The sequence below is a fragment of the Cherax quadricarinatus genome, chromosome 5 (genome assembly GCF_038502225.1).
Source record: "Cherax quadricarinatus isolate ZL_2023a chromosome 5, ASM3850222v1, whole genome shotgun sequence".
Taxonomy (NCBI): Eukaryota; Metazoa; Arthropoda; class Malacostraca; order Decapoda; family Parastacidae; genus Cherax; species Cherax quadricarinatus.
The window spans coordinates 14,598,303-14,621,783 of record NC_091296.1 but is presented as its reverse complement, the minus strand read 5'-3'; the positions used below and the strand labels follow the sequence as shown (position 1 = coordinate 14,621,783).

Sequence of the window (23,481 nt, the reverse complement as noted above, 5' to 3'; positions counted from 1 at the left end):
TCTTCAACTTGTCGGTTTTTCAAACCATTCATCACACACGTTACTACTACTACTACCACTACCACTAGTGAACATCGAAATGTTACCTCACTAGTATTACACCACTCTGAGCCTTTATATACCCTCTGTGTCCATGTATTGTTTGTAATGGCTTGATAAAGCTCCTGGAGAGCGAAATGTTGCCACAATAAATGTCACATTAGTTGCACTTGTGTCCTTTTACTTTACATATTGTCGGTAATTCTACCAACTTTATTACACCTAGTTGGGTTATTGAGGCTAGGACTTTCGGTAGTTTCAAATTTAGGTTGGATAAGTACATGAGTGGGAAGGGTTGGATTTGAGTGGAACTTTCATACCAGAGCTTATTTCTTGGGTAGCATTGAAAATTGGGTTGGGCAAATGTTTTGTTGGTGGGATGAGTTGTAAAGGACCTACCTAGTATGGGCCAACAGGCCTCCTGCAGTGTTCCTCCTTTCTTATGTTCTTAACATGAAGTGGCTAGCGCGACGGGCTGGAGTTTTGAGACTCTATGACCGCGGGTTCAATCCCGGCCGGGGGTATTGTTTATTTCCAATCGTGTCATTACGATTTCTTAAGTCATGAAGAAGGAGCACTGCAGCAGGTCTACTAGCCCATTCGAGGCAGGTCCAAGTCACTTATCGGCCTAAGCTACTGGCCCAAGCTAGTCAGGTCCAAGTCACATCCACCCAAGAAGGAAGGAGCACTGCGCTAGATCCATTAGCACAAGCAAGTCAGGTCCAACTCACACCCACTTATGTATTTATTACAACGTTTTAGCTTCAATGACGCTACTCGGGAGTTTGTTCCATTCATCCACAACTATTGCCAAACCAGTGCTTTCCTACATCTAAATTTTCCAACTTGAAACCGTTGCTGCAAGTCCTGCCTTGGCTAGATATTTCTGGTACGTTATTTGCACGTTATCAACACCCCTTCTTCAGAGTTCAGGCACTGTACTTCCCACCTCCAGGACTCAAGTCCAATTAACCGGTTTCCCTGAATCCCTTCATAAATGTTAGTTTGCTCACACTCCAACAGCACGTCAAGTCATAAAAACCATTCGTCTCCACTCGCTCCTGTCTAACACGTTCACGCACGCTTGCTGAAGTCCAAGCCCTTCTTACACAAAACCTCCTTTACTCCTACGATGAAGCGCTGAATTCACAGGGGTTTATACCGAGGAAGGAAACCATGTTCGATCCAAGAAACGGTAGGACAAGTCCAGTTCCTTGGATGAAGAGCTCACCAGCATCAAGGACCCTCCAATTAGAGGGAGGGGGGAATCAAATCATTTGAAAAAATACAAATATATGATAAATTTGAATGTCAGCGAAGAAGAAATGAGCATTGAGAGGTGACTTGAGAGGTGTGTAAGGCAGCAGTTGTTGAACCACTTGACTCCAGCTGAGGTGTTACCTGCTGTCTTTTTCGTATCACCCTCCTTCCCTCCTATACTCTCCCAGGACTTTGATAGTTCGCTTAATACCCACCCAAGATGTGCTCAGATATGGTGGTAAATACATGTGTAGTAGCGAAGATGTTAGGGTGTTCATCCGTGGCGTAGATATTTAGGGGGTTAAAGGAAGCTGTATGTTTAAAGGGGGTTGGCTTGGAGTGTGTAAAGGGAAACATTTAAGTGGCAAGTGTTGGGTTACACCACCTCACAATCACTCGCTTGTTCCCTACTACAACACCATAGAAAGTGGTCATCCCTTTATCAATTACAGAATACGTAAGTTCGGCTCATCTCTTATTTAGATGCATACTGTAGGCAAAATAAGTACTTATTCAAACTCTGACAAAATTAAATCAATATTAGCGTGCTAAGTAAACTTAAAAATGCGTTACAAGTGAGATAAAGCACTAAATACGACATTTACATGGGGACATAGCTATGCGGAGCGGCGAGCTGCGCAGCATTACTCCCCACCTGTTTTGGTCCAGGTCCCGGATGACAGGTAACAACATGGCGGCGTGGATCTAGCCTGCTACGATCCTTTTTCTCCCATAATTAAGGTAAATTACCGCGTTTCCTCCCACTAGGGTATCCCTGGTGTAGGTGGGCGTGGCAGCCGGCAGTGTAGTTTGCGGTGGCTTGTGTAAATGCTCGATTTCGAGGCGCCGAGCCCTCGAAATGCGCTACAGGTAAAGGAGGTTAACGCGTTTTTCTCGCATTATTTCGTGTCCTCCAGGAGAAATGGTAAACAAAAATGCTTTGGGCAGAGGTTATGGCCTCTCGCGAGGTTCAAGGGTCTCCTGACCATGCCACCAAGAACAGAAGGAAGTTGCGTTAACCTCTGATAGTAGATCTGTGAAAGAGAATAGCAGAGAAAAGAAGGAAAACATGCTAAAGACAGGAGTGAAGAGGGAGTGAATGGGACTTTGGTGGGGAGTAAACATCTCTCCTGTGACTGTAGGTTCAAGGCTGCACTCGTGACATTTACACTGCTAAATGGGAGCATGAGCTTCTACCCCTGACGGTATCCCTGGTGCAAGTAGGTCTTTTTGATATGTTTCTGTTGTGTATCGTGTGGAGGAGTGAGGCAGCATCCTGGCTGCTGGAGGGAGCAGGAGAGACTTAACATGGATCCATATATTACAAAGGTTTATTTAGAGACAGCTGTTCAGTCGCTCAGACTTTATCAGTGCTTCAAAGAGGGCTACATAAGACCTAATTAGATCTGAAATCTGACAAGTGCAGATAACATTCTAAGGCTGAAGAGATTATATACACTGTGTGTCTGTGTCTGTCTCTGTGTGTCTGTCTGTGTGTCTGTCTGTCTGTATATCTGTCTGTCTGTGTACTAGTTGTACTCGCCTAGTTGAGCTTGCAGGGGTCGAGTCCAAGCTCCTGGCCCCGCCTCTTCTCTGGTCGCTACTAGGTCACTCCCTGAACCGTGAGCTTTATCATACCTCTGTGTGTTTGTGTGTGTGTGTTTGTGTGTGTGTGTTTGTGCGTGTGTTTGTGTGTGTTTGTGTGTGGGTGTTTGTGGGTGTGTTTGTGGGTGTGTTTGTGTGTGTGTTTGTGTGTGTTTGTGTGTGTGTGTTTGTGTGTGTTTGTGTGTTTGTGTGTGTTTGTGTGTGTTTGTGTGTGTGTGTTTGTGTGTGTGTGTTTGTGTGTATGTGTTTGTGTGTGTGTGTTTGTGTGTGTGTGTTTGTGTGTGTGTGTTTGTGTGTGTCTGTGTGTCTGTGTGTGTCTGTGGTTTGCTTTAATCACTATTTTGGAGATTAAAGTATCCTTGACTGGTGACATACAGCCTAAACAACTCTGTAGTTGATAGGCTTTAAAGTTAGTAAGTTTATTTAGGCACAGGTACACGTAAGTACAATTAATTTTGGGTGTCCCATCGCTTGATTGCTAGGGCGCTCAACTCAAACATTGAGGTCCGTGGTTTAATCCCCGGTATGGGTGGAACCATTAGGATGTGTTCCCTTGAGACAGCTGTTGTCCCTGTTCACCTATTAGTAAAATAGGTACCTGGGTGTTAGTCAACTGGTGTGTGTTGCATCCTGAGGACAAAATTGACCTAATTTGCCCGAAATGCTCTTCATAATCAGGGGTTTTCTCTATTAGTGTGTCACTGTTGTCAGCTAGGCCTGTATACATTGTGCATGTACTTGTAGAAATAAAGATTATTATTATAATACATAGTGTAAATTACATAAGATAACCCCCCCCAAAAAAAAAAAGTCGAAATAACTCATTTCCATTGGGGTCCTAATAAATCAGTCAAAGACCGAAATCCATATACGTGTAAGCATAGCACCAGATAGCGATTAAATAAATATAGTGATTGATAAATCTGTGAAAAGATCCTGAGGTTTAGTAGGAATCTGAAGAAAGGGAATAATTAATATATGTATTATTCAAAACAGAATTTGTAAGTTTAATTAATCTCCAATCATTAATAACTGAAGTGAAAAATTAGCTGTCGACTCTACCTTGCTACCAAAAACATCTGGATTATGTGGTACAGTTCTGGTTACTAAAAGTCTTGGTAGTCTTAGTCCCAGTCTAAGTTAAGGTAAGAGAGAGAGAATTTTTTTCAGATTTTTTTAACCTCGAAGGGTTATCCACCCAGGATAACCCAAGAAAGTCATTGCATCATCTAGGACTGTCTTGCCTTATTTCCAGTGGGGTTCTTAAACCGTGTCCCTCAGGATGCGACCCGCACCATTCGACTAACACTCGGGTACCTACTTGCTTGCTAGATGAATGGGACAACAGGTGTAAGGAAACACACCCAATGTTTCCATCCTTGCTGGGGATTAAACCATGGACACTCAGTGTATGAATTGAAACCAATGCCTACCAGTTCACAGGACACCCGTCTGAAAGATTATGCATATAGTATGTGTATTTAAGTTTTTGTGTACTTTTGTTTAATGATTTGAAATAAAATTATTATTATTGGCATTATTATTGGTATTATTACCAGTACAGTATTATTATTGCTATTGCTATTATTATTATTGTTAATTCTGAGCATTAGGAATGAGCCTTACGTTGAGCAAGAAATTGTCATTATTTCGAAGGTATAGTACGGCAGTGCTTGATGACATCAAAAGTTTCAGCCCAGATATCTCTTTCCCTTACTTTTGTAGCTTGGTGATAGTGTGCTTGGCTCACAACTGAAAGGATGGGTGTCAAACTCTGAATGAGGTGAAATTTATAATATATCCTCCTAACACTTGTTATTCCTGTTGCCAATCAATTGATAAATATGTGGGATTAAGTGCACTTCTTGTTTGATTCACTGGTGTAATCACAGCCGAAGTCATTTCCATGTGGTGACCTGGTGTGTATTAGTAGATCGTTGTTGGTCAAATCCTGGGGTAGGACCAAAAAAAAAAAAAAAAAAAAAAAAGCTATATTGCTTGGCTTTCTTGGAGTTTTATGGGCCATTAATCCTTAGGTGTTACTAATTAGCATAAAGACTTCTTCAGAACTAGTGGCCTAAATTAATAATTTTTTTTTGTGTGTGTGTGTGTTTGTTTATTTGTATATGTGTTCTCTTCTTGCAAGTGCTCCTACTACAGCCATTTTATTTTAAGTTATTCAGTTTCTTGTGTCTGTCATTTAATGCTCCTGATGCTGTCTTGCATAACCAATTTTTTAAAACTGTCTTGGTTACTAAATACACATGTGGTTTACAGTACATTTGTATATATATATTGGTAGGTTTAATATCATATAAATTAACATTTATTATGAGCATACTAGTGAAAATAGAGCACAGCCAGCATAACTCTGCTCCACAAAAATAAATAAGTACCGTACAGTGGAACCCCAGATTTCAACTGTAATCTGTTCCAGAAGGTTGGCCTAAATCTGAAAAGGCTGAAAACTGAAGTAATATTTCCCATAAGAATTAATGTAAATACAATTAATTCATTCCAGACACCCAAAAATATTAACAAAAAATACATTTTTGAAGATTAACTATAGTTTTACATACACAAAACAATGAGAACTAAATAAAATGACTAATGAAATGAATAAATGAACATTTAACATCACATTTATTTTTATTGAAGATTCTTGTTGACATACAGAAGACAGGGAGGAGGAGAGAGGGAGGACTGATTGTTTGAAAGGGGTCTCCCCCTCCATAAGGACTTGAGGTATCAAGCCCCTATCCGGGTTACTTCCCTTCTTTGTCTTTTACTGGCACTAGGACCAGCTTGAGAGTCACTGCACCCCTGTCGCACAAAAAAACTGTCCAGAGGTCTGTTTCTGGCGTCTCTAAGATTTTCCTGAAGTGGGACAAGGTTTTGTCACTGAATTCTATCGTGTTTCTCACTTTCTTTACCAAAGGCTGGCACTAGGACCTTTCTTTGGGCCCATGGTGGCTCATTTCACAGTCGTACTCAATAAACAACCACAAAAAACAATGGATTATAACGAAATGTTTGGATGAATGCACAGTGTGTTGCTCACTCACAGAGAGAGACAGCCAGACTGACTCACGCACGCAGCGTGGCGGGCAGACGCGTTCAATACGACTGATTTCCGAGTTGCCGGCCAAAATCCAGGATAGAATTTCAGCCAAAAAAGTGGCCGAGATCCGATTTGGCCGATATTTGCACCAGTCAGTATCTGGGAGTCCACTGTAATTGCATGGTATGAGATGATACCAGAGTAAAAAATGTGTGTTTCATGGCCAAGGTTACCAGCAATTGTATTCGCAGAAAGGATAGGAAGGGTCTCGGGTGGGCAACTTTTAGCCCTTCAGTCATGCATAATTGCAAGGTTTTACTAGTAAAGTTACACCTGTCTTGACACACAGTTGTTTGTCAGAAATTTGTGATTTGTTATTTTCCTCCCCTTAAAAAAAAATAAAGAAACTGTAAAAAGTATACTGCATTTTATGAGGTAACCCCTCTCTGCATGTACTTCTGATCATTGTCACTCATGTTTGGTACTGTACTGCAAGTACAGTACTGTACTTGCAGTACAAAAAAACTGTTAAATTCTTTTGAGATATGTTTAATACGTATACATTAATATTCACATTCAGACACAGTATATTTTAAAAATACATGTACAGTTCTGTATAACACATCCTCTCCTGTGCATATTTGGTCTAACAATTACATTGTATCTTACTCCTTAATTTGCTTGAAATTTTATTTTCTATGAAATGCCTAACATTGTCTCCCCATGTTAGGTTTAATAGTACAGTAACAATATTGTATTAGTTAACCAACAGAGACTGGTTTCATAAGAGGCACCCAAGTATTTGTCGACAGCCATCGTCTCTCTGGCCATCACTGTGCCATTTAACCCTAAAACTGTCCAAACATAAATCTACGTCCACGTGTGGGGGGCTCCGAAAGTAGATCTACGTTTTTTTTTTTTACATGCTTTCAAATGGGGAAAATCAGGGTCGGAGCGCTACGCACATGAACGTAGATCTACATTTGGACAGTTTAAGGGTTAATGTCACCTTCATTCCGTTTGTTGAATATAAAAGTCTGTACCACAATTAGTGCACATAGCATTCATAGTGGACATCACTTATTGTTGTCTTGTGTGATAAAATCTTGATGGACTCAAAGAATGGTGATAAGTTTTGATCAAACTGTATTAATGTTATTCACTTGAAAGTGATGTGCTTCAATGATTGATGATTCTGTACTGACAATTACTCTCTCATTTGCGCAGCAATTGATAGATGGTGCTGCCTGGTTGATCGATTTGGTTGGCTCTTCATTTGAAGAGCTTAACAAAATCAAGTAAATACATAACCTAACCAAACATTGCCATATATTGTGGAAACATGCAAGGAAGCTACACTGGAGGTAAATTTCATGCAACTAGTTTATTCTTTTCTGTTTCGCATTTTATTGAAATCTTTATATTTGAGTCGATGAACTGAAAAGCATGTCTGGGGCAGACGGTGGTCTAAATTTTGAACAGTTAATCCAACTGATAACTTAGTTATTTTGATTATGAGTAGGTATTCATAACTGTTTCATAATTTAACTTTGGGTAAAATTTATGAACATCAAAATGGTATATAATACCGACAGGTTGTTAGGTAAGACACATATGCAACAGTTAGACAACTTTATTCTGTGTAGGCGAAACGTTTCGGAATAAAGTTGTCTAACTGTTGCATATGTGTCTTACGTAAAATTTATGCATGAGGCTGCCACTTTATTACTGGAGTGTGCTGAATGACTTTTACTCATGTTCTTACAGAGACCTATTAAACTTTGTGTGGGAGATTAATTTTTTATGCAGTGTATAAAACAAGTTTTTTTCCCCTGAAACATGTATGTAAATGGTTGTAAATGTATTTGAAATTACATGTGTGGAGCCCTCTAAGTTGGAAAGAGTGCATTGAATGGCAGCATCTGAAGTAGGACCCCTGTATTCTTTTATTACATACCATTTAAATAGGACCCCTGTATTCTAAATTAACCCGTAAACGGTCCAAACGTATATATACGTTTTTACCGCTAGTGCCCCAAACGTATATATACGTTTTATGTGTCCTACATATAACATTGCCACGATAAGCCTGAGTCGCCTAGACATGTGAGAATGGGTGTGAGCACTCACTGTGCACCATATTAAAATACAGTGGACCTCCGGTTTACGATATTATTTCATTCCAGAAGTATGTTCAGGTGCCATTACTGAATGAATTTGTTGCCATAAGGAATATTGTGAATTAGATTAGTCTATTTCAGACCCCCAAACATACACGTACAAACGCACTTACATAAATACACTTACATAATTGGACGCATTGGGAGGTGATCGTAAACCGGGGGTCCACTGTAATTGGGGATGCCTGGGTACCATATGCTCTTTTTTCCTATTAAAAAACAACAATGTTTTTTTTCTCAGAAAAGTTGGGGCAGTATGGCAGTGAATGTATATATACGTTTGGACCGTTTACGGGTTAAATACCATCTGTAATGAGTATATATTCTATAAAATACTTTCTGTACAGTATATAAAAGCAGTTGATTCCATTTGTATTATTTATTGTGCTTCTCTTCATGTAGTATTTGTTAATGAGAAATTGTCAATCATTACATGTTTACTTGTTCATGGTTCTGGGAATCTTTACTGCTGTTACCTAGTCTCTGATCAGGCCACAGGGTTGGTAGCCTGGTCTGGCCAGGCTGTTAGTGCTAATAAGGTGTAGTTTGACATAGATATCACAGCCCTTCTAATCAGGAACTGCCTATAAGAACTTGGAATGTTGTCTTTTGAAGATGAGGTCTATTGGTAATTTCCCTCAGATTTGAATGGTTGGTGCTAAAAAAGCATTTTATCTATGCTTATTGAATTATCCCATATTGTCCTTATTACATCTTAGTTTTTCATTGCAAGGTATTGCAACATGAAAAAAATTTGTGGAAAGTCTTTTGATTTGAAACAGATCTTCATTAAGGTATTAAAATTAATGGTTAGAATTTAATGGATATATCATTAGTGTGTTCCAGTTTTACAGAATATACTTAAAATTCACCTAGTTGTGCAGTTTAATCTGTTCATGTACATTTTTTCCATTAAATAGGATGAAAATTTATGTACAACCTACCATGCCTCCCATTCTAATAAAGACTAATTTTATTGTGCACACCTAGAGCCTGTCATCCGCAACATTTTTCAGGAGTAAATTTTGACTAGTCTTTTTCTCGTGCATTCCTGGGAGTATAATTTGAAGGCCTTAGATGTTTAAAATGAAAATAACAATCAAGGAGTGAGAATTTGTGTACAAGGTGTACAAGGATATGTAAACATTGATCTTTTTTTTTTTTTTTTTATTTTTTTTTTTACAAAAGTGTGTAACAACAGCATACATATATGCAGCAAAAATCATTAAAACTTATACATTCATAATTTAATTATACCCCTAATTGTAAGTACACATCTCCCTCCACATTCATGAGGGTTAGGGGATCAAGAACCTCATGAATGTTGAAAAATCCCGAATGTTTGGTGCACAAATATATTGTAGAGAAATATAATAATAGCATTTACTTAGCCTAACAATACTGCTTCCTTAACCTATTGAACTATGAACAATCATAAAACACATGAAAACATTGTAAAATATTGTACTATTGTAATATTGTAAAATACAGTGGACCCCCGGTTAACGAACTTTTTTCATTCCAGTAGTATGTTCAGGTGCCAGTACTGACCGAATTTTTTCCCATAAGGAATATTGTGAAGTAGATTAGTCCATTTCAGACCCCCAAACATACACGTACAAACGCACTTACATAAATACACTTACATAATTGGTCGCATTTGGAGGTGATCGTTAAGCGGGGGTCCACTGTATTGGTAAAGAAGGTGAGAAAGACTATAGAATTCAAGAAAGAACTTGTAGCAGAGTACCAAAGTGGAGGAGGAAGAGAGAGGGAAGAATGTGCCTTCTTCAGTGATTCTACGATATGTACGATACTAAAGCAGCACAAGTCGATAAAGGCTATAGTGCCAGCCAGTGATAAAATGTAGCATTAACAGTGTAGCAAGTAAGTTAAGCGATTAATCGATAGAGAAAGGATAGCACGAAACTAACTCCTCCATTGTTATTGGAGGTATATAGGGCTACTGAGAACACCCCTGCCTCTGCTGCTACCTTCACCACCACTATGTAAGACTTATTTATTTACACCTACCATCCGACTTACGACCTGCTCGACTTACGACGACTCGACTTATGACCGTGCTTTTTTATGCCGAATTTCTGGGAAATAAACAAGTGTTTGTGTTGTACACAATGTTTATCCTAAACCTTACAGTATAAAATACAGTACTAACAGCATAAAAAGTGAAGTAAAACATGAAATACCAAAATAAAACAATAAAATAGTCATTACAAAAATGTTATTTTGATATTCATTAGTAAAGTTCGACTTACGACCATTTCAACTCGTGTCCGGTTTCTCGGAACCAAACTCGGTCGTAAGTCGGATGGTAGGTGTATTTATTTATTTATTTATGTCTTTGCAAATAGTACGTTGAGATTATGTATTTATAATAATGGGTTGCAATGCAAAGAGAGCCTCTATTATGCCTAGACATTATGGGCCAACTTAACATTATTGGCTCACTGACTACTTAACACTAAGAATTATGTCATAGTTGTACAGTAGATTATTGATTATATCATAGTTGTACAGTAGATTATTAATTAAAAGTGAATCTAATTTATATAAGACAAAGGATCTATTCATATATTTAAAAATTTTTTTTTTGTGAAACAATGATTCAATTATATTCCTGTCGACAATGGATAAAAGGTTCAAAAGCAATTGTTGAAATTATGATATGGGAATATGTATTGAGTGTATGAGTACTGAGTATTAAGCATTTAGTCTAGGGTGATTAACCCTTTGAGGGTTTTCGTCGTACTAGTACGTCTTACGCGTAGGGGTTTTTGACGTACTAGTACGCATAAATTCTAGCGGCCTCAAATCTAGTGGGAGAAAGCTGGTAGGCCTTCATATGAAAGAATGGGTCTATGTGGTCAGTGTGCACAGTCTAAAAAAAATCCTGCAGCACACAGTGCATAATGAGAAAAAAAAAACTTTGACCATTTTTTTGGAATAAATCAGCGACTTTGCAGTGTATTTTCGTATGGTATTTATTGTTGTATTCTAGTTTTCTTGGTCTCATTTTATAGAATGGAAGACATATTACAGAAATTGAGATGATTTTGGCTGGTTTTACAATGAAAGGTGCCTTGAAATTGAGCTCAAAGTAGCAGAAATGTTCGATTTTTACCAAACTTCAAAAGTAAACAAATCGTGCCAAGCGTGCAATACACGTCAACTGGTGAGTCTAATATTCTTTCACAAGTGCACCAATAATATTTATACCATTTTTTACACTAATGCAGTAGTCTGCATAACAGTAAATCTTGTATTTTTTGTGAGAATAAAAATTCAAAATGGAAAGCAAAAGAATATAAGAGGGACCTTGAGACGTGACTAATGACTAGAGGAAATGTCATTTTAGTGCCAGGAATGTCTTTCTTGTTTATTCTGGACCCTATTCGGAAATTGGCATCTTTTGAAATTTGTGTGACATTGGCAAAATTGCTAAATTCTGACCACTGTACTGGATAGTTGAATTTCATAAATGGGTGGTTTCTTGCACCCATTCGATAGAAAAAATGGAGTTCTAGCGAAATATTCATGTTTTTTGTCGACTAGTACAGCGAAATTGGCCGAAAATGGGGCTCAAAGTGGGCAAAATCGCCGATGCGTAAACATCGCCGAGACCGCTAACTTTGCGAGATCATAATTCCGTAAGTTTTCTATCAAATTTCAAACTTTTGGTGTCTTTATGATCGGGAAAAGATTCTCTATCTTTTCATAAGAGAAAATAATTTTTTTTTTTTTAAATTTGGCCGACCCTGAGAACGAGTTTCGGAGAGGGCCTGTCGACCCTCAAAGGGTTAAGTGGCTTTTGAGGAGAGTCTTAAATTGATTTTCAGACCAGGTTACTTTATTATCTTTTGGTAATGAATTTCATATTTTGGGGCCCTTTATGTGCATAGTTTTTACACAGTGTGATATGGACACGAGATACATCAAAAAGAGATCTGTGTCTTGTGTTATGGTCATACATAATGACGTATTTTATTCACTCTAGAGTATATGTCATGTTTCTATGTTATTATTGTTTATTATGTCATTAGATGAATTGTGATAGATAAATAAGCCATAGAGTTAATATTAGTGTCATATTGAAGGACTGTCTTGTCCTCTCGCCAAACAAACTCTGCCGCCGCCACAATTCCTAACATACGTAATGACATATTTTAAATATGATTGGGCGGCTAGGTATTCATGAATGTTTGAAGCCTGTGAAAGTGGAACTCGCGAATGTTGAGGGAGACCTGTATGTAAATTTTCATCCCATTTATTGGAAAAAATGCACATGAATAAATTAAACAACACAACCAGGTGAATTTTAAGTGCATACTGTATAACTGGAACATATTAATGATACATGTATCTCTTAAATTCTAAACACAACTTTTAATATCTTAATTACAATCTGTTGCAAATCAAAGAAGACTTTCCACAAAATTTTTCATGTTGCAATAGTTGTGATGAAACTTGTAAAATGTGTAGAAAATGTGGGCATGACAATTATGCCAATATGTGAGCCAGTTAACACTTAACTCTGCATATCCTGAAGAAATTTGCCTGCACATCCATTGTGAAGTGTTGGTGATTAAAAAAATGAATTTTTAGATAGTGCATATTATAATGACATTAATACAAAAATAATTTACATAAGCAAAGTGGAAAATAGTCAAAATGGCTAGTTCAATGAAATCCTGATTATAAAGAATAATTTTTTTCTATAAGGCTACACGAAGAAATTATTCCTACCCAAATAAGTACAGTAAAAGTTTGAAAAATTGAGAGATTGAACAGCAGACAACAGAATGTGAGTAACACTTAGGGGTGCTAGAATATTGGATAGAATAAGGAATGAATCTGGTAAATCTCAAGGTGGGAAGATTGTTGATGGAAGTGATAAAATAGGAAAGAAGTTACTTTTGAGTATATATTGAGGTGGGCTTAAGGAAGCCAGAGATGATGGGCAAGTATGGCAAGTTAGTACATGAGGTAACATGCATTTTTCACAGGTATATTATAAGTAGTAGTAAGAACACAATTAAATAAGAGTGTATTCACGAGTATTGATGATAATTTAAGACAAGTTACACAGGGCACTTCACACTATGAATTGGCTGAAGCACTGCAGTAAATATTTTCCTAGGTTGGTGGTACAGTATTATATGTAATTTTCCACCATGCTACCAAGAGTGGAAGGTATGAAAAATATGGTAATGTGTCAGTCCATTTTACTGCTTTTTTAGTCAGTAGTTTGGCACAAAAGTTCATCTCCACCCCTTGATGTTGAGAAATTGTATTGATAATGAATGCAGTGTTTAATTTTTAATGCAGATTTACTTGCATCTTACAAATTAAAACCCATGTTTTCCTCACTTTGTGTCTGCTGTTAATCAAGTGATGATTTGTAGATCAAAAGGAATGTAGCTGTGGGGCTGTATATTTTACTTATATCTCTTCTATTTACTTTTTTGAAAGGGCTTTCACAGGTAATTGGATTTTGTCACTTCATATACTATAATTTTCTTAGACAGTTCTCTATGTATGGAAAATCTTAACATAACCACAACCATGTATGTACTTGATAAAATGATTTGATCAAAGTGTTTCATAGTACCAGTGAACTCTTACTATGCTGCTTCTGTTAATAGATCTGAATAATGTATATACTGTACATACAGTGGTACCCTGAGTTTCGTACAGCTCCCAACTCAAACAGTAATGTAAGTGTATTATTGTAAGTGCTTTTGTAAGTGTATTTTTGGGGATCTGAAACGGACTAATCTAATTTACATTATTCCTTATGGGAACAAATTCGTTTGGTAACGGCACTCGAACAGCCTTCTGGAATGAATTATGTGCGAAACTGGGTACCACTGTACAGTGGACCCCCGGTTAACGATATTTTTTCACTCCATAAGTATGTTCAGGTGCCAGTACTGACCGAATTTATTCCCATAAGGAATATTGTGAAGTAGATTAGTCCATTTCAGACCCCCAAACATACACGTACAAACGCACTTACATAAATACACTTACATAATTGGTCGCATTCGGAGGTAATCGTTATGCGGGGGTCCACTGTACTTGTGAATTGAATAGTTCAAGCATATTATGTTATAAATTATGGATGTGTAGTGTTGATTTAAGTATTGCATTGCTGTGTTGAAAAGTATACTGCAAGTATACTTGCTACTATAGTTTCTTTGATAATCTATTGTATTTCATATATGGCATTGCAGCTCGTATGATAACACTGGTGACTACAGATTCTGGAGGTTTATGTTTTGTTTCCTTGCCAGTCAGAGTATGGAGGTGTTATTTGTGTACAGAAATGGAACTAAATGGCATTCAGTGTATCTTGGAACTTAATAATGGGCCAGGAAAAATAAAAACAACATTTAGTTTCCATTTCCAGTTTGTGGGTTACAATATTAGGAAATGTTCCAGTTATGGTATTGTGATTCATTATTCTTCATGCAGAACCTGTCACTCTTGTGAAGTTTTTTGTGTTAAACTGCACATTCGACTTAACATTACCATCTTGAGACTAAAAAACATGTTTACTTTGAGCTCAGTATAATTTGTGTGTGTGTGTGTGTGGGGGGGGGGGTGTACTCACCTAGTTGTACTCACGTAGTTGAGGTTGCAGGGGTCGAGTCCAAGCTCCTGGCCCCGCCTCTTCACTGGTCGCTACTAGGTCACTCTCCCTGAACCATGAGCTTTATCGTACCTCTGCTTAAAGCTATGTATGGATCCTGCCTCCACTACATCGCTTCCCAAACTATTCCACTTCCTGACTACTCTGTGGCTGAAGAAATACTTCCTAACATCCCTTTGATTCATCTGTGTCTTCAGCTTCCAACTGTGTCCCCGTGTTGCTGTGTCCAATCTCTGGAACATCCTGTCTTTGTCCACCTTGTCAATTCCTCTCAGTATTTTGTAAGTCGTTATCATGTCCCCCCTATCTCTCCTGTCCTCCAGTGTCGTCAGGTTGATTTCCTTTAACCTCTCCTCATAGGACATACCTCTTAACTCTGGGACTAGTCTTGTTGCAAACCTTTGCACTTTCTCTAGTTTCTTTACATGCTTGGCTAGGTGTGGGTTCCAAACTGGTGCCGCATACTCCAATATGGGCCTAACGTACACGGTGTACAGGGTCCTGAACAATTCCTTATTAAGATGTCGGAATGCTGTTCTGAGGTTTGCCAGGCGCCCATATGCTGCAGCAGTTATTTGGTTGATATGCGCTTCAGGAGATGTGCCTGGTGTTATACTCACCCCAAGATCTTTTTTCTTGAGTGATGTTTGTAGTCTCTGGCCCCCTAGACTGTACTCCGCCTGCGGTCTTCTTTGCCCTTCCCCAATCCTCATGACTTTGCACTTGGTGGGATTGAGCTCCAGGAGCCAGTTGCTGGACCAGGTCTGCAGCCTGTCCAGATCCCTTTGTATTTCTGCCTGGTCTTCGATCGAATGAACTCTTCTCATCAACTTCACGTCGTCTGCAAACAGGGACACCTTGGAGTTTATTTTTTCCGTCATGTCGTTCACAAATACCAGAAACAGCACTGGTCCTAGGACTGACCCCTGTGGGACCCCGCTGGTCACAGGTGCCCACTCTGACACCTCGCCACGTACCATTACTCGCTGCTGTCTTCCTGACAAGTATTCCCTGATCCATTGCAGTGCCTTCCCTGTTATCCCTGCTTGGTCCTCCAGTTTTTGCACTAATCTCTTGTGTGGTACTGTGTCAAACACGATCTTGCAGTCCAAGAAAATGCAATCCACCCACCCCTCTTTCTCTTGTCTTACTGCTGTCACCATGTCATAGAACTCCAGTAGGTTTGTGACACAGGATTTCCTGTCTCTGAAACCATGTTGGCTGCTGGTGATGAGATCATTCCTTTCTAGGTGTTCCACCACTCTTCTCCTGATAGATGTTCCACCATTCTTCTCCTGACAATCTTTTCCATGATTTTGCATGCTATACATGTCAGTGACACTGGTCTTTAGTTTAGTGCTTCATGTCTGTCTCCTTTTTTAAAGATTGGGACCACATTTGCTGTCTTCCATGCCTCAGGCAATCTCCCTGTTTCGATAGATGTATTGAATATTGTTGTTAGGGGTACACATAGCGCCTCTGCTCCCTCTCTCAGGACCCATGGAGAGATGTTATCTGGCCCCATTGCCTTTGAGGTATCTAGCTCACTCAGAAGCCTCTTCACTTCTTCCTCGGTTGTGTGTACTGTGTCCAGCACATGGTGGTGTACCCCACCTCTCCGTCTTTCTGGAGCCCCTTCTGTCTCCTCTGTGAACACTTCTTTGAATCTCTTGTTGAGTTCCTCACATACTTCACGGTCATTTCTTGTTGTCTCTCCTCCTTCCTTCCTTAGCCTGATTATCTGGTCCTTGACGGTTTTCTTCCTGATGTGGCTGTATAAGAGCTTCGGGTCAGATTTGCCTTTTGCTGCTATGTCGTTTTCATATTGACGTTGGGCCTCCCTTCTTATCTGTGCATATTCGTTTCTGGCTCTACGACTGCTCTCCTTATTCTCCTGGGTCCTTTGCCTTCTATATTTCTTCCATTCCCTAGCACACTTGGTTTTTGCCTCCTGGCTTTTTCATTATTCCTGTTACCCTTGGGTACAAACCTCTCCTCAGCCTCCTTGCACATTGTTGCTACATATTCCATCATCTCATTAACTGGCTTCCCTGCCAGTTCTCTGTCCCACTGAACCTCATTCAGGAAGTTCCTCATTCCTGTGTAGTCCCCTTTCCTGTAGTTTGGTTTCATTTGTCCTGGCCTTCCTGCTTCCCCCTCCACTTGTAGTTGTACTGTGTATTCGAAGCTCGAAACCACATGATCGCTGGCCCCAAGGGGTCTTTCATATGTGATGTCCTCAATATCTGCACTACTCAAGGTAAATACTAAGTCCAGTCTTGCTGGTTCATCCTCTCCTCTCTCTCTTGTAGTGTCCCTTACGTGTTGGTACATGAAGTTTTCCAGTACCACCTCCATCATCTTAGCCCTCCATGTATCTCGGCCCCCATGTGGCTCCAAGTTCTCCCATTCAATCTCCTTGTGGTTAAAGTCGCCCATGATCAGGAGCTTTGCCCTGCATGCATGAGCTCTTCTGGCCACTGTAGCCAGTGTGTCAACCATCGCTCTATTGCTCTCGTCATACTCTTGCCTTGGCCTCCTGCTGTTCTGTGATGGGTTATACATCACTGCAATTATCACCTTGGGACCTCCAGAGTGAAGCGTTCCCGCAATGCAATCACTTTCTTCTCTGCTGTCTCCTCTCTCCAGCTCATCAAAATTCCATCGGTGTTTGATCAGCAATGCCACTCCTCCACCCCCCCTGTTCCTTCTGTCTTTTCTCAGGATCTGGTATCCCGCTGGAAAGATGGCATCTGTTATCATACCTGTAAGCTTGGTTTCTGTGATCGCTATGATGTCTGGTGATGCCTCTTTGACTCTTTCGTGCCACTCCTCCCACTTGTTTGTTATTCCATCAGCATTTGTGTACCATACCTTCAGTTTCCTTTCTAACACTGTGGTTTGGGGGGCCTGTGGGGGTGGGAGACCTGGTATCATACTGTGGGATTCTATGGTTGGGGGTTGGGTGGAGGCTGTGGGTATGGATTGTATTGTGTGTTGGGATGGTGTGATAGGTTGTGGGGTTCTGAGGATAGTTGTGTGTGTGCTTGCCCTTGCTGCTCTGTTCTGCTCTGACTGACCTCTGCTGGTTCCATCCTTGTCTCCTTTCCTAGCTCCTTTCGCTTTTTTGTCCTCTCCCTCAGCTGCTGTCTCTCTGTTTGAGTTCTGTCTCTGTCTAGGAACACCTTCTTGTACTCTTCTGAGCTTTTCAACCGTGGTTTCTCTTGGAGGATCCTGTTCCGCACTGTTTTTGTCCTGAGAATCAGCTTGATCGGTCGGTTTCTCCCCTTCAAGTACCCCCCTATTCTCTGAAAATTTACAATCTCATCCATGTCTTCTCCCCCTATTTCCGTGATGATTTTCTCAATCTCCTTTCTTTCTTCCTGCCGTCTTTCAGTGTGTGTCCTTTCTCTCCCGAAGCCCATGGATAATCACTGATTTTGCCCTTTCCTCCTCCCATTGCCTCTCCCCCTGTGACTCTGGTTCCTGTCTGTATGTGGTCATTTTCTCCCTTGATTTTTCCAGTGGCTCTTGGTAGCATGGTTGTGCCTCAGCATTCGACCTATCTCCCTCTCCATCTGCACCCATCTGCTCTTCCCTTCCACTCCCTGGCCCTTCTTTGCAGGCTGATATGACCTTAGCATAATTCATATCTCCTTCCTTCCTGTTCAGCCTCTCAGCTTCGTATGGTGTGTCTTCTCTGGTCACTACCCCTGAGACTTGCTTCAGCCTGTTTACCTCAAATTCTAGGACCTTTACCCTGGCTACTGCAGTTTCGACTTGTGCCTCCCAATTCTTCGTCTCCTTCTCCAACCTCTTTTCAAATTTCACAGAGAGCTCTTTCTCCATTTTTTCAGAACGCTCTCCTAATTTTCTCTCCCATTCTTGCTCTATCCTTTTCCACTGCTCCTCCATCCATTCCTCCCTACCAGTACCATTGTCATCTGATCCCTGATTCCTGCGAGTCCCAACCATTTTTTTTTTTAGTGAAAGAGAGAGAGAAAGAGAAAAAGAAAAAGGGGGAGAGAGGGAGAGAGAGAGAGAGAAGGGGAGGATAGAAGGAGGGGAAAAGAAGGGAAAAAGGGGGAGAAAGTGAGAGAGAGGGAAAAGGTAAGAGAGAGGGGGAGAGTGACAAGGGAAGAGAGAGAGAGAGAGAGAGAGAGAGAGAGAGAGAGAGAAAAAAAAGAGGAAGAGAGAGAGTAAGAGAGGAAGAGAGAGAGGGAGAGAGAGAGGAAGAGAGAGAGGAAGAGAGAGAGAATGAAAGGGGGAGAGAGAGAGAGAGGAGAGGAGAGGGAGAGAGATGGGGGGGGGAAGGGTTAGAGGGTCACTTCACAGGAAGGTGTGAAATCCTGTATATGTGTGTGTGTGTGTGTCTGTACTCGCCTAGTTGAGGTTGCGGGGGTCGAGTCCGAGCTCCGAGCTCCTGTACTCACCTGTTTGTACTCACCTATTTATGGTTGCAGGGGTCGAGTCATAGCTCCTGGCCCCGCCTCTTCACTGATTGCTACTAAGTCCTCTCTCTCCCTGCTCCATGAGCTTTATCATACCTCGCCTTAAAACTATGTATGGTTCCCGCCTCCACTACTTCACTTTCTAGGCTATTCCACGGCTTGACTACTCTATGACTGAAGAAATACTTCCTAACATCCCTTTGATTCATCTGAGTCTTCAACTTCCAATTGTGACCTCTTGTGTCTGTGTCCCATCTCTGGAACATCCCGTCTTTGTCCGCCTCGTCTATTCCGCGCAGTATTTTATATGTCGTTATCATGTCTCCCCTGACCCTCCTGGCCTCCAGTGTCGTCAGGCCGATTTCCCTCAACCTTTCTTCGTAGGACAATCCCCGTAGCTCTGGGACTAGTCTTGTTGCAAACCTTTGCACTTTCTCTAATTTCTTGACGTGCTTGACTAGGTGTGGATTCCAAACTGGTGCTGCATACTCCAGTATGGGCCTGACGTAAATGGTATACAGAGTCTTGAACGACTCCTTACTGAGGTATCGGAACGCTATCCGTAGGTTTGCCAGGCGCCCGTATGCTGCAGCAGTTATCTGATTGATGTGCGCTTGAGGAGATATGCTCGGTGTTATACTCGCCCCCAGATCTCTGTGTGTGTGTGTGTGTGTGTGTGTGTGTGTGTGTGTGTGTGTGTGTGTGTGTGTGTGTGTGTGTGTGTGTGTGTGTGTGTGTGTGTGTGTGTGTGCGCGCGCTACAGCTATTCAAGTACCTAACAGCAGAGCTGTTCTCACCAAGTGTGTGTGCATATGTTTATGTAAACAGTCCTTATTTCCCATGTATGTACTATGTATGTATTGCATATGTACCCGATCTCTTGGTTCCCACTGTAGTCTTATGCGTTTAAAATTACGTTCAAAAATAAATACACTAGGCTTCGCCTATATGCCGCTACCTCTAAATTCTATTAAATGCCAGTAAATGCTGCTTATTCTAATTCTGATAGCTCGAGGAGAGTGACCCCCAATTCCAGCTAGAGACAGGTACTATTGACCCCATGCAACTCAAACTAGGTGAATATTACTTGTGGCTGGCAGTGGAGTAACGTTGAGGGTCTGTCCTGTCCCAGAAGTTGATGTTTGATGCTTCTCGGTAATTTTTCCACTAACTTCCTTTATGCACTATAGTCTGTAGCTATTCTTATTTTTTCACTCACTCACTGTATTTACTGACACATCTATACATATCTCTTATCTCCCTGGTCTTGAGTCGCACTTATTCTTCAAAATACCCCACTGCGTTATTATGGCAACACTATTTAGGCCTGACACAACCGTTCACCCTTCCAACGGCCCCTACTAAACACTCAGCCAATATTTCCTTTGTTTTCTTTTCTGTGATCACTTATATTTCCTTTTTTCAGGGCTTAAGTGATTATATGCACTCTTATGCGTGCACACGCCTATATCTCACACTCTATTCCTTATGGCACAGTCAGAAATTATCACCAAAACACGAGCTCAAACCGTGTGACTCCTCCACGAGTGTGTCTGTATGTGTGTCTGTATGTGTGTCTGTGTGTGTGGATGTGTGTGTGCATGTGTGTGTGCATGTGTGTGTGCATGTGTGTGTGCGTGTGTGTGTGCGTGTGTGTGTGTGTGTGTGTGTGTGTGTGTGTGTGTGTGTGTGTGTGTGTGTGTGTGTGTGCTACAGCTATTCAAGTACCTAACAGCAGAGCCTGTTCTCACCTAGTGTGTGTGCATATGTTTATGTAAACAGTCCTTATTTCCCATGTATGTACTACAGAATTTTTAACACATACTTCCTCTCAGTTTTTACACAGGAGGATACCAGCGATATTCCAGTAATGATAAATTATGTAGAACAGGATGATAATAAACTGTGCACTATTAGGGTCACAAGTGACATGGTCCTTAGGCAAATAGATAAATTAAAACCTAACAAATCCCCAGGCCCTGATGAACTGTATGCAAGGGTTCTAAAGGAATGTAAAGAGGAGCTTAGCACACCTTTGGCTAATCTTTTCAACATATCACTACAAACTGGCATGGTGCCAGATAAGTGGAAAATGGCAAATGTGATACCTATTTTCAAAACAGGTGACAGGTCCTTAGCTTCGAACTATAGACCAATAAGCCGCCTAACCTCCATAGTGGGAAAATTTATGGAATCAATAATTGCCGAGGCAGTTCGTAGCCACCTTGAAAAGCATAAATTAATCAACGAATCTCAGCATGGTTTTACAAAGGGGCACTCCTGCCTTACGAATTTATTAACTTTTTTCACTAAGGTATTTGAGGAGGTAGATCATGGTAATGAATATGATATTGTGTATATGGACTTCAGTAAGGCTTTTGACAGGGTCCCACATCAGAGACTATTGAGGAAAATTAAAGCACATGGAATAGGAGGAGAAATTTTTTCCTGGATAGAGGCATGGTTGACAAATAGGCAGCAGAGAGTTTGCATAAATGGGGAGAAATCAGAGTGGGGAAGCGTCACGAGCGGTGTTCCACAGGGGTCAGTGTTGGGCCCCCTGCTGTTCACAATCTACATAAACGACATAGATGAGGGCATAAAGAGCGACATCGGCAAGTTTGCCGATGACACCAAAATAGGCCGTCGAATTCATTCTGACGAGGACATTCGAGCACTCCAGGAAGATTTGATTAGACTGATGCAGTGGTCGGAGAAGTGGCAGATGCAGTTTAATATAGACAAATGCAAAGTTCTAAATGTTGGACAGGACAATAACCATGCCACATATAAACTAAATAATGTAGATCTTAATATTACGGATTGCGAAAAAGATTTAGGAGTTCTGGTTAGCAGTAATCTGAAACCAAGACAACAGTGCATAAGTGTTCGCAATAAAGCTAATAGAATCCTTGGCTTCATATCAAGAAGCATAAATAATAGGAGTCCTCAGGTTTTTCTTCAACTCTATACATCCTTGGTTAGGCCTCATTTAGATTATGCTGCACAGTTTTGGTCACCGTATTACATAATGGATATAAATTCTCTGGAAAATGTACAAAGGAGGATGACAAAGTTGATCCCATGTATCAGAAACCTTCCCTATGAGGATAGACTAAGGGCCCTGAAACTGCACTCTCTAGAAAGACGTAGAATTAGGGGGGATATGATTGAGGTGTATAAATGGAAGACAGGAATAAATAAAGGGGATGTAAACAGTGTGCTGAAAATATCTAGCCTAGACAGGACTCGCAGCAATGGTTTTAAGTTGGAAAAATTCAGATTCAGGAAGGATATAGGAAAGTACTGGTTTGGTAATAGAGTTGTGGATGAGTGGAACAAACTCCCAAGTACCGTTATAGAGGCCAGAACGTTGTGTAGCTTTAAAAATAGGTTGGATAAATACATGAGTAGATGTGGGTGGGTGTGAGTTAGACCTGATAGCTTGTGCTACCAGGTCGGTTGCCGTGTTCCTTCCTTAAGTCAATGTGACCTGACCTGACTAGGTTGGGTGCATTGGCTTAAGCCGGTAGGAGACTTGGACCTGCCTCGCATGGGCCAGTAGGCCTTCTGCAGTGTTCCTTCGTTCTTATGTTCTTATGTGTTTTGCATATGTACCTGATCTCTTGGTTCCCACTGTACTGTCTTATGCGTTTAAAATTACGTTAAAAAATACATACACTAGGCTTCGCCTATATGCCGCTACCTCTAAATTCTATTAAATGACAGTAAATGCTGCTTATTCTAATTCTGATAGCTCGAGGAGAGTGACCCCCAATTCCAGCTAGAGACAGGTACTATTGACCCCATGCAACTCAAACTAGGTGAATATTACTTGCGGCTTGCAGTGGAGTAACGTTGCGGGTCTGTCCTGTCCCAGAAGTTGAAGATGTTTGATGCTTCTCGGTAATTTTTCCACTAACTTCCTGTATGCACTATAGTCTCTAGCTCTTCTAATTTTTTCACTCACTCGCTGTATTTACTGACACATCTATACATATCTCTTATCTCCCTGGTCTTGAGTTGCACTTATTCTTCAAATACCCCACTGTGTTATTATGGCAACATTATTTAGGCCTGACACAACCGTTCACCCTTCCAACGGCCCCCATTAAACACTTAGTCACTATTTCCTTTGTTTTCTTTTCTGTGATCACTTATATTTCCTTTTTTGGGGCTTAAGTGATTATATGCACTCTTATGCATGCACAC

The 23,481-nt window shown here is 40.6% G+C and overlaps 1 protein-coding gene across 1 annotated transcript in view; it reads left to right on the top strand.

Moving 5' to 3' along the window:
• The first annotated feature begins 2,062 nt into the window (after nt 1–2,062).
• mbt (serine/threonine-protein kinase PAK mbt) overlaps nt 2,063–23,481 on the top strand; it is a 558,896-nt gene continuing 537,477 nt past the window's right edge. The window contains exons 1-2 of the mRNA XM_070100508.1: nt 2,063–2,519; nt 7,193–7,329. Coding sequence (XP_069956609.1) covers nt 7,308–7,329 — 22 coding nt within the window. The 5' untranslated portion in view covers nt 2,063–2,519; nt 7,193–7,307. The remainder of the gene's footprint in view (nt 2,520–7,192; nt 7,330–23,481) is intronic.